The 12769-nt window shown below is 44.1% G+C and overlaps 2 protein-coding genes across 15 annotated transcripts in view; one reads left to right on the top strand and one right to left on the bottom strand.

Moving 5' to 3' along the window:
- Positions 1-12409, bottom strand: part of JPH1 (junctophilin 1) — a 106494-nt gene extending 94085 nt beyond the window's left edge. For all 10 annotated transcript variants that reach the window (XR_015140698.1, XM_086336435.1, XM_086336430.1 and 7 more), the window contains exons 1-2: positions 12031-12409; positions 5690-6449 (exon numbers count right to left, since the gene is read on the bottom strand). Coding sequence is in view for 9 of the 10 variants with exons in the window: in XM_086336435.1 (XP_086192561.1) it covers positions 5690-6449; positions 12031-12409 (1139 nt within the window). In the remaining variant the exon portion in view is untranslated. The remainder of the gene's footprint in view (positions 1-5689; positions 6450-12030) is intronic.
- GDAP1 (ganglioside induced differentiation associated protein 1) overlaps positions 7519-12769 on the top strand; it is a 55271-nt gene continuing 50020 nt past the window's right edge. For 4 of the 5 annotated variants that reach the window (XM_086336452.1, XM_086336449.1, XM_086336446.1 and 1 more), the window contains exon 1: positions 7519-12367. The gene's annotated coding sequence lies outside the window, so the exon portion shown is untranslated. Of the gene's footprint in view, positions 12725-12769 lie in introns of all 5 variants that reach the window. The other variant, XM_086336441.1, reaches the window with a different exon arrangement.

Below are 12769 nucleotides of genomic sequence, written 5' to 3'. Positions count from 1 at the left end.
AGTTTTGGCGATGTCAACTATGAAGGATGAGCCAACATTATTGCAGTTAGTAAAAGCTAACTTTCTGGAAATTTCTCATCTGTTTAGGTAAGTGCTCAAAGGTATTCCTGACCAGCTCATACCAATGAAAAAAGGAGTTAACAGTTAAGGTTAACCAGGAGCTCGTATTCCCTGGCTATGCTTTAGTTTTGACACTTTAATGATGTTGACCTAATTAGGGGAAAGGGCAGCTGTAACACACACCTTTGCATTTTTTGCACTTCCTTTATTGCCAGATTATACGATGATGAATTGTGAGAAGCAGGTTTCCTGCCTGAGAACAGCGGTTTCAAAACGTCCGGCAAAACGGAATTAGAAGCACTGGCAACGTTCAAACCCAAAGCAGTGAGGATTTAATTCACTCATTCATCAAATATTTACTAGAGCTCTTATAAAAGTGCCCTGATCTAAACTGCTGCTGCTAAGTCACTTCAGTGATCTAAACTAGCTGCTGGGAATTACAGATCTGCGCCCAGCCTCCCTCAGGGCCTGGCTCTCCAGTCCAGTTGGGAGAAAAATACAACACAAATATACTGAAACACAATGACAATGCAGACTGATTGCAGGTGCGGAGCGGGGATAGAGTCTGGTCTGTGGGGGATGCAGTGGGGTGGGAGGGGGCGGGAACAGGGAGACCCTCTGTGAAGAGGAGGTTTTAGGTCTAAACCAGAGTGGGGAGCACGCCGAGCGGCTGGCCAGGGGAGCTGGGCAGGGGTGCCAGGCATGGGGAGGGATAAGCGAAGACTTTCCTGAAGGAAAACTGTTGTAGCTGAGTCATCCTGGGCAATGAGGAAAGAGAGAATGGCATGAAATTGTAAGGTATCTTTTTTCTAAAAGCGAAGTATGGGAAACAGATTTTTCCTATAGGATTAAAACAAAAATACTATGTCATTTTAATATGGAAGTTCAAAACTGGCAAGTAGGGACTCTAATCTCTGGTTCTGCAAATGGACACAGCAGGCTCAACAGACCCCTTGATCCTGAGGTCGTCCGTGTGCTATCTGGCTGCTTCCACACACCCCCCAGAGTGACTCCTGTGACAAGCACAGAAAGACTGGGCAGGGGACATGGTCAAGGTGCCGCCATTACCACCGGAAGTGGCAGTGATGGTTGGGGAGAGGTTGAGAGCAGATGGTCCCACCCCACTAACTGGATTGTCCCATCAGTGACACTTCAGAGCGGTCCTGGGGGCCTCCCAGCCCACCACCCAACTAGCTGCAGTGAGACTGGCCACAGAGTCAGTGGGTTAGGGACACTCCCATTCAGCTCCATCCTCCCTTAGTTTTCTTTCTTCTGATCTGCCACAATCAGATTACATAAACACCTATGGTTCTCAATTGCTTTAGGCCTTTTCATCGCGGCTCTTCCACCCTTATAGCAGATAGCTACTGTAAGGGGCTTCCCTGATGGCTCAGTGGTAAAGAATCCACCTGCCAATGCAGGAGACGCGGGTTTGATCCCAGGGTCGGTAAATCCCCCAGAGCATGAAATGGCAACTCACTCCAGTATTCCTGCCTGGGAAATCCCATGGACAGAGGAGCCTGACAGGCTACAGTCCATGGGGTCACAAAAGAGTCGACAAAACTTAGTGACTAAATGACAACAACAACTTCCTCTAAGTTCCAGATGCTACAAAGCTGTTTTTTTTTTTTTTGTCTATGCTGCTGCTGCTGCTTCTAAGTCACTTCAATCGTGTCTGACTCTGTGCGACCCCATAGACGGCAGCCCACCAGGCTCCCCCGTTCCCGGGATTCTCCCCCTTCCTAAATTATCTGTTCGTTTCCACAGAAGTGTGGCTCTCCAAGGGTCACTTATTTGCTGTCTTTCAACCAAATGCCTCATGTTAAAATTCTTCCTTAAAATATTTTTCTTGAGTAACAGTCATTTGAACGTCTCTCTTAAGGAATTACTGAAGTCAAGAGTTAGTGGAGTAAAAAAATGACCAAATGAGAAAAGTAAATGATATGACAGGGAGAGTGAGGTGATCCCAAGTAGTGCCTCAGTCTCTGCCTCCAGAAATGAGGAGCTTGAGATGTACAGGGCTGCTCCCCTTCCTCCTGAACGTTTCTTTAAAATCAAGGTTGAGACACTATCTTAATTCCATGTGATGATTTTTACCCTCAGGACCAAGACAAGAGGGGAGCAAAACATTCTGTTACATCTTATAAACATGGAATTAGAACAGAAAAGTTACAGGAGCCAGCGAATTATTAGCATCCCTTAAAGTTCTAACTCTAAATGCTAACCTGCAAGGCAACTCAGTATCTACAGACTGTTGCATCATTTCTATCACCTACTACCTCTTAGGTGATCCTCATATTCCCTGATCTAGAAGAAATAAACAGGGCTCCATAATAAGACTTCAGAAATAAGCTTCTTGTGTTTCCTAGGATGATGCACCACTGCCTACTCTAAGAAGTAAAGATCCAGAGATTTACCATGCTTTCCTGAATCTTTGCGCTGAAGTTGGTTGGTACCATGTCTCCTGATTTTCCTGAGCTGCCATTGTTGGGGAGTACAATTGTTTTCCCTCAAAGGTTTTGCTTCAAGCTAAAATAAGGTGATGTACAAAGGTGGACCCATTTCCTTGGGATTTCAGAAACAAGCAACAATCTCTATAGCACAAGAAATAATAGCAATACAACAGTAATTAACACTACCAGTCAGGCAACCTGAAGTGGTCAGTAACTATTAATACATCATCTCCCTTTGCTGCTAATGGTGAACCAGTGATTTTCAACAGTGGCCGCTGCCAGGAGTCTTACTTTCTAGTTCTTATTCTGCCATCATTGGGGCAGAAAAAGGGGCAGGGAAAGGGGAAGTGTGTCTTTATGTTCTTAAACCTTTGATTATTTTTTAAAGACAAAAACACATTAAGTAAATAACAACTGCTAGAGGGGCCAGGAAGGACTGAGCAAGTTGCAAGTCTCTGTATCTGGAGAAGTCATTAAAGCAGAATCTGGAAAGAGACTAAAAACAGTCAAAGTAAAATATAAAAGGTTAACAGGGTAGTAAACTTTTTTTTTTTTTGGCCTATTGTGTCATTGAAATAGTATTTTTTTTATTGTAGTAAGAATACTTAACATGAAATCTACCCTATTAAACATTAAGCGCCCAATACTTAGACTGTAAACAATCTCCCTGCAATGCAGGAGACCCGGATTCAATCACTGGGTTGGGAAGATCTGCTGGAGAAGGGAATGGTTACCCACTCCAGTATTCTTGCCTGGAGAATTCCATGGACAGAGGAGCCTGGTGGGCTACAGTCCATGGGGTCACAAAGAGTTGGGCACAACTTAGTGACTAACACTTTCACTTATTTTTTACAGTATTATCTCCAGGCACAATGCGGTATAAAGCTCTAGGACTTATTTCTGTTTAACATGAAACTTTATACCTTGGAACAGCACCTTGCAAATGCTCCTTCAGCCCCTGGCAACCACCATTTCATTGCTTCTACGTGCTGGACCATTACAGATCCTTTCTATAAGTAGAATTATGCAATATATTTGTTCTGTGATGGACTTATGTCACTTAGCAAAATGAACTGAGCATTTTTTAAAAAGCCAAGTGAAATCTTAAGAAGTAGTTAACTAGCTAAGTTAACTAGCTAGTTAGTACAAGGTCTTAAGATGTTTGTTGATTATAAACTATTACAACAGAATACTCGCAGACTATTTAACACCCTCCTCCCCCAAAGACTTTCGACAGAGAGATTGTGGCTAGCTAGGACTTGGATAAGAGTTTTATGAAACTGTTATAATCAGAGATCTTTGCATCACAGCCTTTCATTATGTAGGTTCCTCCAATTTAAACTAATCATAAAAGTCAATAATTAAAGTAAGCATAAGAAAGTCATTTGCTAGAATGTCCCTCATAGGTTCATTTTTCACCTGCCAAGATTGAATTACCTCTTGTATATCACTAGGTGACAATAACAGGGAAGAAGCCAAGAGTGCATTTCAAATTAGAGGCTAAGAACTAACAAAGAGTATCTCACTAGCTCTAAAAGTTAGCTGAGGGCCACGAAGGCTAGCAGGGTTACATGTGCCAAGTACCCTATCTACAAGCAAAGTGAAAAACAAGTCAATGCAATGCTCGGTGATCACAGAAAACCATCATCTAAAATAAATGATGCTCAGCAGAGAAGACAGGAAAGACCCTTCCTCAAAGTCTGTGCCTATTAACAGGCAATATTAACTTTAAAACAGGGTCAGTTTGGGATAGAGATGTAAATCTTGAGTACTTTTATATCTAAAAATACTGCAAAACACAAGACGGCTTCCAGTTTCCAGTGTGTCAGACACATAAAAGTAAACAGTAGCCATAAAACAGGAGCATTTTTTAAAAAGAAATTTCAGACGTCTGGAAATATTAAGTTGCACAATATGAAACGGCCATTTTTGTATATTAAAAGTCTGAACATCAAAAATTACACATGATTCCACCAAAGAAAAGGCAGGGCTTATTAATTTAATGTTAAGAATTAAAGTTTGAAGACCTGCTACAAGTCTTTGGTTTCATAAGGAGGTTTACTTCAGTGGGAGAATATTACTAAAGTAAGAAAAGGATTTTCAATATTCTGTGCTAAACGTATATCTCAAATCACACAGAACTGGGGCCTGTCAGTATTTGCTTAAATAAGCCTAAGAATAAAGTTTTCCATGTATAACCAGCCCTTTTTCATTTTTGTCTAACATATGACATTCATCCCTAATAACATTTTCTATTCCCAATCAATTTCTCCATCCTCCTGGGGGAATGCTTGAATCCAGCTATTAATGGTAAAACTTTAGGTGCATGGACCTTCTGTGCCCACATACACCCCACTTCTCAATCTATTATTCACTGCTTTCTCCTACTCACTCCAGCCCTTCTCTACTGCTCTTTCTTTCAAACTTGGCACACTGACAGTCCCATCTGTCCGTGTCAGGCTCTCCCCACCCCCCTTCTTTTAATACACCAGTGATCTAATCTTTCTTGCCTAGAATGGGGGGATTCTGCTTAGCCCCAATCCCTCTGCCTTTCCCATACAGGTGAGTTCTGTTGTTCAAAGAATGCTTGACGGATTTTGTCATATAACTCTCCATTTCTGCCTTATTTAGACCTTGATCATTTGCTCAAAACCAATTTCACCTAGAAGGCATCAATAAACAGAATGTGAATGTTATAAATGAGGATAATTTTCTAGGGAGGAGTTGTACACACCTGCAACTTTAATATTAGAATAAAAAGGTTCACCTACACTGGCTAGGTTTCCATGTGGATGGATATTTTCTTCCCAGTACAGGATGTACTATGTTCTCTCTGGAAGTATTTCAGTGGTACTTTTTTTGTTTTGTCTTTTTTAAAAAAGGTTAACTTTCTGGACTCTGGGAAATGTACACAGGCACTGAGTGAACTCCATCACGTTTAGTATTAAGGAAGTAATTTTAAGAGGAAGGGGACCGCAATGCGCCTTCAACACTTTTTCAGGATGGAGACTTTCAGAAGAGTTTCAGGTACATGTCTGCCTCATTCTATCCGGCTGAATCCTTTTTCACTTCTGGTTCTGGAACCCTACGCCGCCAAAGGACTGACACACACAGATTATCTGATGTTCTACCGTTTCCAAAGACCCGGGCAGTACCACCCTCCGGCGTTTACATACCTGGAGTTTGCTATTTCCACTTTGGTTCTTGCCATGGCGGCTGCCCGTTGTGCGCCTTCGATCGCTCTGTCCACCTTCTCCCTAGTTTTTGTATTTCTTATTGGTATCAGCTGCTTCCTTATTCCACGGACCAGGATATTATTTTTGTATTTTCCCTCTTCCTTGGAGCCATCGGGAAAGACAGTGCAGCCGTAGCCGTGCCTCTTGTTATTTGCCCACTCGCCTTCGTACTTCATACCGTTGGAGCGCTCGCTGATGCCGAAGCCGGTGCGCTTGTCGTTCTTCCACTCACCCATGTAGATCTCCGTGGTGGTGGCGTCCACGTGGTCTTCCACGGGGCAGAAGTCACAGTCGACGTCGCCAAAGCTGATGGTGGAGTTGGCGTCGCTGGAGCTGATCCGGCTCATGGCTGCGTCGCTGCGGACCGAGCTGCGCTTGCTGGAGATGGACGACTTGGACTCGGACTTGCGCAGTTTCATGCTTCCCAGGAGGGAGCCCCGGCGGAAGAGGCCGCCCTTCTTCTTGCCCGAGAGCTCGGCGTCGGCGTGAAAGTTGAGCACGAAGCCGCCGCGGGTGCCGGCCGGGCTGTCGGCAGCGGCCGCGGCGTCGTGGAGCACGCTGCCGTTGCTCTGCTCGCTGCGCAGCGAGGCCAGCGACGTGCGCAGCGGCGAGCGGATCACCGTGGCCATGCCGTAGGGCACGCTCTGGCGCACGCCGTAGCCGTGCCGCATGCCGCCGGCCCACTGGCCCTGGTAGGTACCTTCGAGAGAGCGCAAGAGAGCACAGCGTGAGTCCGGGGCCGCAGATAGGCCGATGGGGGCGTGGGTGCGCACATGGAGAGCCCTGCGCGGGCCCGGGGACTCAAGGCCCAACCCCCCACACTGCCTAGTCAACTCTAAGCCATGCTTCGGAAATTCCCTTTGTGAATCCCCACCCTGAAGTGTTGTGTCTAGGCCGTTTCTGTAATTGTATATCAGCTTTGGGGATGTATCCCCCAAACGAGTGTGCTGCTTACCTTTGGTAAAATTGAGAGGAAGCCAGAGGAAAATTTCCACTCTTAACCCTATGAAATTCATCTCAGAGCAAAGGTGTGCCTGACAGTGCCCATTAAAACTTTGTTGACACCATTTTTTCAATGAATATTATGCCTTCTCACGAATAGGATAATCTCTAATCTAAATCTACATAGGTTTTTCCGATAGGTGTTTGTTTGTTTGTTTGTTTTGCTTTTCACTGAAAACATTTTACAAAGCACTGACTTCTAATACAAGAGAGTGATCATTAGAAAACTTTTCTCCCCTTAAATTAACACATCAAAACCCCCTCTGAGGAAGGCAGTGCAATAGCAGACGAAGAAATGAGCTCTATTTGTGAGCTGTATTTTTACTAATCTAACTGAAAAATGAAAGACTTCAGGTCTGGCAGTTTGACATTCCAACAAGCTCAAAGACCTAAAATTATTAGTGATCTGAATGATTGGAACATGAGTTGTCAAACAAGTTTTCTTACATTTTCTTTCTACCACATTCATCATGTTCTTTTAGGGCAGGGAAAACTATTTAATATTCAGGATTATTATTTAGTTTTGGGTGAACCTTTTTAAGCTGAGACGGATTTGACAAACAGAATATATATTCTGAATAGAGTGAACCATTATGAAAAAACGGGCAATTTGTTTTAACATTTTGTACTTCCAAGTGAAAAGGTCAAGATCTGTCCCATATTTGCTAAATTTCTGCTTTCTTCTGGCCATTCTCCTCATGGTTTCCCTAGCTTCTGCCACTGTTCTATGAACCACATCATAAACCAGAAACATTCTGAGGCCAGGCATTACTTCATAGGAGAACACAAAATGTCCACACTCCTAGCTGTGTGTCCTGTGGTATGTAGATGTTTGATGACTTTATAACAAACAGCTGTGGTGGCTAAAAAGCATGCACTATTTATTTACCTTTGGGAAAACTAAGATAAGGTCAGAGGGAAACTTCCATTCTTAACATTATGGAATTCATCTCAGAAGAAAGGTGTGTTTGACAGTGTACATTAAAACTTTGTCATCACCAGATCATTTTTTCAATGAATATTATGCCTTCTCAGGAATAGGATAATCTCTAAAGCATTTGTTTTCAGAAGTTTTTCTATTAAGTAAATTAGCAAAGACATTTAAAAATTAACCTGGAGCAACTTCCTAAATCATTTTAGGAGGAACTGGATGTTAAGATTAGGAACTTAGAATTTTCTAAATTGAGTCCATTTCCTTTTAATTAAAGGCAAATTTTATATTAAACTAGCCCTCCAAAGAAGTTACATGGAAATTTTAAGACATAATTACTACTGTATTCTTCCTAACTCACAAATATTATAGAAAGTAAATCATAACTGTCTTGACTTCTTTCAGTTTTTGGTTATATAGAGTTACTTTGCATTATACTTTTCATTTCAGATTGCCATGAAAAAAGTTCCATTGCATGGCATACATTTACTTTTAAAATACTTAGAAGTGCTGCTTACTGATTATTTCATGCACTTAAAAGTTAAAGCCATAGTGGCTCCCAAGTCAAAAGTTTTGACTAATTGCAAGACTACCATCTCCCTCTGTTCGTTCTGACATATTTTTGGTATATAAATAGACAGTAGCAGGGTGACAATGACATATTGGGTTGGTCAAAAAGTTCATTCGGGTTCTTCCCCTATATATCTGACAAAAAGCCCAAACAAACTTTTTGGCCAATCCAATACAAAGGGGGTCTGGTACTGTGAATGTCCTACTCTGGGTAGGTCTTAACATCTTAACCTGACATCTTAGAACTTTTGAGGAGGTGGGTGGGCCATGACTTTCCCAAAAGGATAAACCCCAGAGGATAAGACACTCAAATACAACATTTCAGATGAAGAAGCTTTCTACTCAGTATTAGCCATCTCCAAACACCACCACTGTAACCCAGAAGGAAACTGAAATTATTAGAAAATTGCAACTGATTTTCCCTTTGCCTAGATAAAAATTCAAGTTCTAAAAGTTATACAACCTGACTTACATGCACTAACACAAACCACCTTATTTTAAAATATTTTGTTTAAATAAACAAGGAACACTATAATCATTCTCCTCTAACTTTTCTACAAGTTAATTTTGCTAGAACAACTTCCAAACATACTGTTTGATATCAAGAAGTACTTACACTTTTAAAACACAACCACACTATCTTAGGAAATGTTTAACACTAAGCGGAAATTAACTACTAGTTTCCTTAATCTGCTGTCTCCAAAATAAGACTAGTATTTAGAATTTCCAAAGACACATTGCTTGAAAATCTAAGTGGTTTAAGGCAACAGCGATAACTAGAAAGTTTAGGTTGTTGCTTGACTGTAGTAGCAGAGAAGGCAGAACAATGGGATTGCCTATATTCCCATCTTACCCTGTTGAGAAACAGTACATGGAAGAATTCCTCCATAGAATTGCTAGAAACTAATTTACAGTCAAAGTGTTAGTGATTCATCTGAAATTTAAAGTAGGTTTAGTTTAGTCAGTGAACTTAAGTGGGGGAAAAGGGCCTCTTTTTCCTTACGAAGCAGGTGGGTTCCACCTGCTCCCTGCTGCTCAAAGTTCTAATTAGTTCCTCTCACTTTCTTACACATGGATGCATAGTTCATAAGTTTAAAAAATATTTTTACGGATGATCTATGACTTTTCATCTGGGAGCTGATTTTCTAAATACAGCCATTTTCACTAAATAAGTTTGTAGTGGAAGACTTCCAATTCAGAGAGAATTCCAGTCAAATTTAGATTTAATGTGCCAAATTTAAATCTACATGCTATGAATGAAAATGTGCATGGACAGGAATGCATATAATTAACACAACAATGTGTCTTTCTAGATATATTCTAATAGTTTCATGACAGGTGAAAATACGAACCACAGCAGGATCTGAATTTTTAGCGAATATTCTGGGCACCTAGACTTGGATTTTGGGAACACTGTACTAACTATTCTTCCTTAATGTTCAGGGGGTTCTATTTCAGCAACACTTCATACTCAGATCACTAGTAAAATAAACCAAGTGATAGTTGTCAATGGAATTACAACTTCCTTCCTCCTGAGTTAAACGTCACCACAAAATACATGCAATCAGATTTTCTTAAGTCTGACAGAGGCTGCTAGGGATGGACTTGTGGTGGTGCAGAGGCAAGAAGTAAAGCTTGTGGAAGTGATCTGTCTTATTGTGGCCAAAATCTTTGCAGGAAATAAGTTATAGCAATACACTTCCACTTAGAATCCCATTTTATGATTCAGGACTTTCTAATTAACTGATTGACATATGAAAGAAAGTAACAGTAAGAATTCAATAATGATTTTTAGGAGTTCCCCCCTTTCCTAATTGGTCGCATATTTGTTTGTTTTGGTAGAAAAAGAAAACCGCAGTCCTGTGGTAATACCAAATTTTGAGGTTTTTAAAAAATTCTTTTAAAAGTTAGTTTTAAAACAGGAGGCCAATTATCCATAGTCACCCTAGACACTTATTCGAGCTTCTGCAACACATAAACAGAAGACCTCTACTGTGCTATATATATATTTATTGCTAGGTATAATGAATACCCTAAATCAAGAGATTTTGTTTAATGAGTAGTAACTTTAAAAGAAGACTCATTTATTTTTAGCCTTCCAAATACTGAAGTAAAAGAACTATCCACCACCTTCTTGAAAGGTTGTAAACTAATGCACACGTTTGAAAGATAAGATTTGCATTCCACTTTTGAGCATGGAATTTAGTTATATTGTAGACCAGGGCCTCTGATAAAATCCAGTCACAAGCTAACACATTTATACGGGTGTCAACTAAGGTGCTCTGTGCCCATTGAGAACATTTAAGGGCCCTAATTTAACTACTGTGGAACTTGAAACTCATACAGCCCATACACAATTATTAGAGACAGTCCCCCCCCCCTCCACTTTTAATCCATGAGAACTATATCCTTTATTTATACTGTAGGACGAAAAGATGTCCTTTTTAGCCAATCCTACCATGCTGCCGGTTTGTATTTGAAACATGGCCCAAGTGTTCTGAGTAAGTGAAGTGTACAAATTGTTTAAGCTTTTATATAAGCAGTTGCCTGACTGGGGTTGCACTGGGCTGGACAAACTTTTAATTGGACCCCTTTAATATCCTACAACTCTGAGCTGCAGAATTCCGAAATGTGACAACCCTTTTCAATTATGATTATTATCAGAAAATGTGTTTTGCCAAAGCATAAGCCATTTGCCCTTCTCAGTTTATTACACAAGCAAATTCATCAGGTTTTGACACCTGTATCAATAATATATACTTTTCCTGGTTGGGGAAAAAAGTGTAGGGGGGGGGCTCTCCCCTATTGTATACAAAATTTCTTTTGCAAATATTAGTAAATATTAAAATTAGGTGAATTTTGCTCACAGCCAGCGTACGGTTTTCCATCACATACCTTAGGGCAAACCGGCGATTCCCTACTGCTATTCTCAGGAGTGAAGTAGCTGTTAATTTAGCTATTATAGGAATACACCTTTCAATTGTATTTTTTAAAACATAGACTTCACTGTTCGTTTCTAAAATGTTTTCCTAGTAATTTTTCCAGATATCTCCAGATCAACAATGATTACCTTCTTTTGATAGAAAACCGATACTTTAAGAAAGCGAAGGAATACCAGAAAGAAAACCCCGCATTCTTTGAACCCCACCTGCATCAGGTGGCCTCTCCACTCCCATAACTACGATTACTTTCCAAATGCAGCTCCGATAAGGAACAATTCCCCAACATCCCAGTTCTGGGGTTCTGGCTTCTATCTTTAGGCCACTAGAGGACCAGAGGCGAAATACGACTCCACGTGAAACCAATCCCGGGAGCTGTGCGCCGCGACCGCCAGCCTCCAAGCCCAGCGCGCTCGCTCTCACTCCACGGGAGTGGCGATTTCAAACCCGGCCGGGAGAGGGAGGGATCAGGAACGTAATGTGACGGGCTCAAGTGACAGCGTCCTCTTCCCAGTCCAGCCCTCTCGGGCGCGCTCCCTCCCGGGGGCAGCGCGGCGCTGGCGCCGGCCAGGTGTCTTCACGCCTTGTTCCCCCGGGTGTGGACACACCGCCCGCCCCCAGAACCGGGTCAGATCCAACCCCCAGCGCACCCGCCGCGTCCTAACGCCCCCTCCCAGGGAGAGTGGCCGCGGGAGGAGGGTAGGAGGCTCCCCCAGGTGTTTTGGCGGGTTTCCGGACACGTGCGCCTCGCGTCCTCCCCGCGGCCCCGCAGTCAGGGGCAAAGCCCTCCCCCAGCGCCCAGCTCGCGGGGCAGCCGAGCCGCCAGCGACGCAGCTCACCTCCGTCCCCGTAGGTCTCCACGCCGTACCCGTCCTGCAGCCCGTTACTCCAGGTCCCCTCGTAGCGGGCGGGGGTGCACAGGCTCTGCCGGACCCCGTAGCGCCCCTTGAAGCCATGTGACCACTCCCCCCGGTACATCCACTTGCCCTTCGTCTCCACCCCCAGCCCGTGCCGCTTGCCCTGCGCCCAGTAGCCCTGGTAGGTGTTTCCGCTGGGCCAGGTGTAGCCTCCGACCACCTCGAAGCCATGAGACCAGGAGCCTGAGTACTCGCCCTGGCCCTTGGGCCCCGTGCAGATGCCATGCCCGTGCGCCTTGCCCTCCTCCCAGCCGCCGCAGTAAGTGCCGCCATCGTCGAAGTCGAACCTTCCGCCCGTCATTCGGGGGGCAGCCCCGGCGCGCTCCCCGCGGGGGCACGGACGCGGGCAGAGCTGGGCACGGCAGGGTGTAGCTCGGGGGTGGGGGCCCGGCGGGCGAGCTCACGACAGCGCCCCGGGCAGCTCGTGCCGCCGCTCGGCTCCAGTCCGACGCCGCCCCCGTCCTCCCCTCTTCTTTCGTCGCCGCCACCGCCGCCTTCCTCCTCCAACTCCTCCTCCTCCTCCTTCGCCGCTGCCGCCGCCGCCCGGGGCCAGCGCCGCGCGCGAGAGGACAGCCCGGGCTCCGGAGCGGACCTTCAGCTGCTCCTGCCCGCCCACGTGAGCCGGGCGCCGCCCCGTGCCCGCCCCTCTTCCCCTCCCCAG

The sequence above is a fragment of the Bos grunniens genome, chromosome 14, assembly GCF_055505025.1.
Source record: "Bos grunniens cultivar Pamir isolate PY7600 chromosome 14, Bosgru_T2T1.0, whole genome shotgun sequence".
Lineage (NCBI taxonomy): Eukaryota > Metazoa > Chordata > Mammalia > Artiodactyla > Bovidae > Bos > Bos grunniens.
Note: the sequence above shows the minus strand (reverse complement) of the source record. Positions and strands in the feature narration are given on the sequence as shown.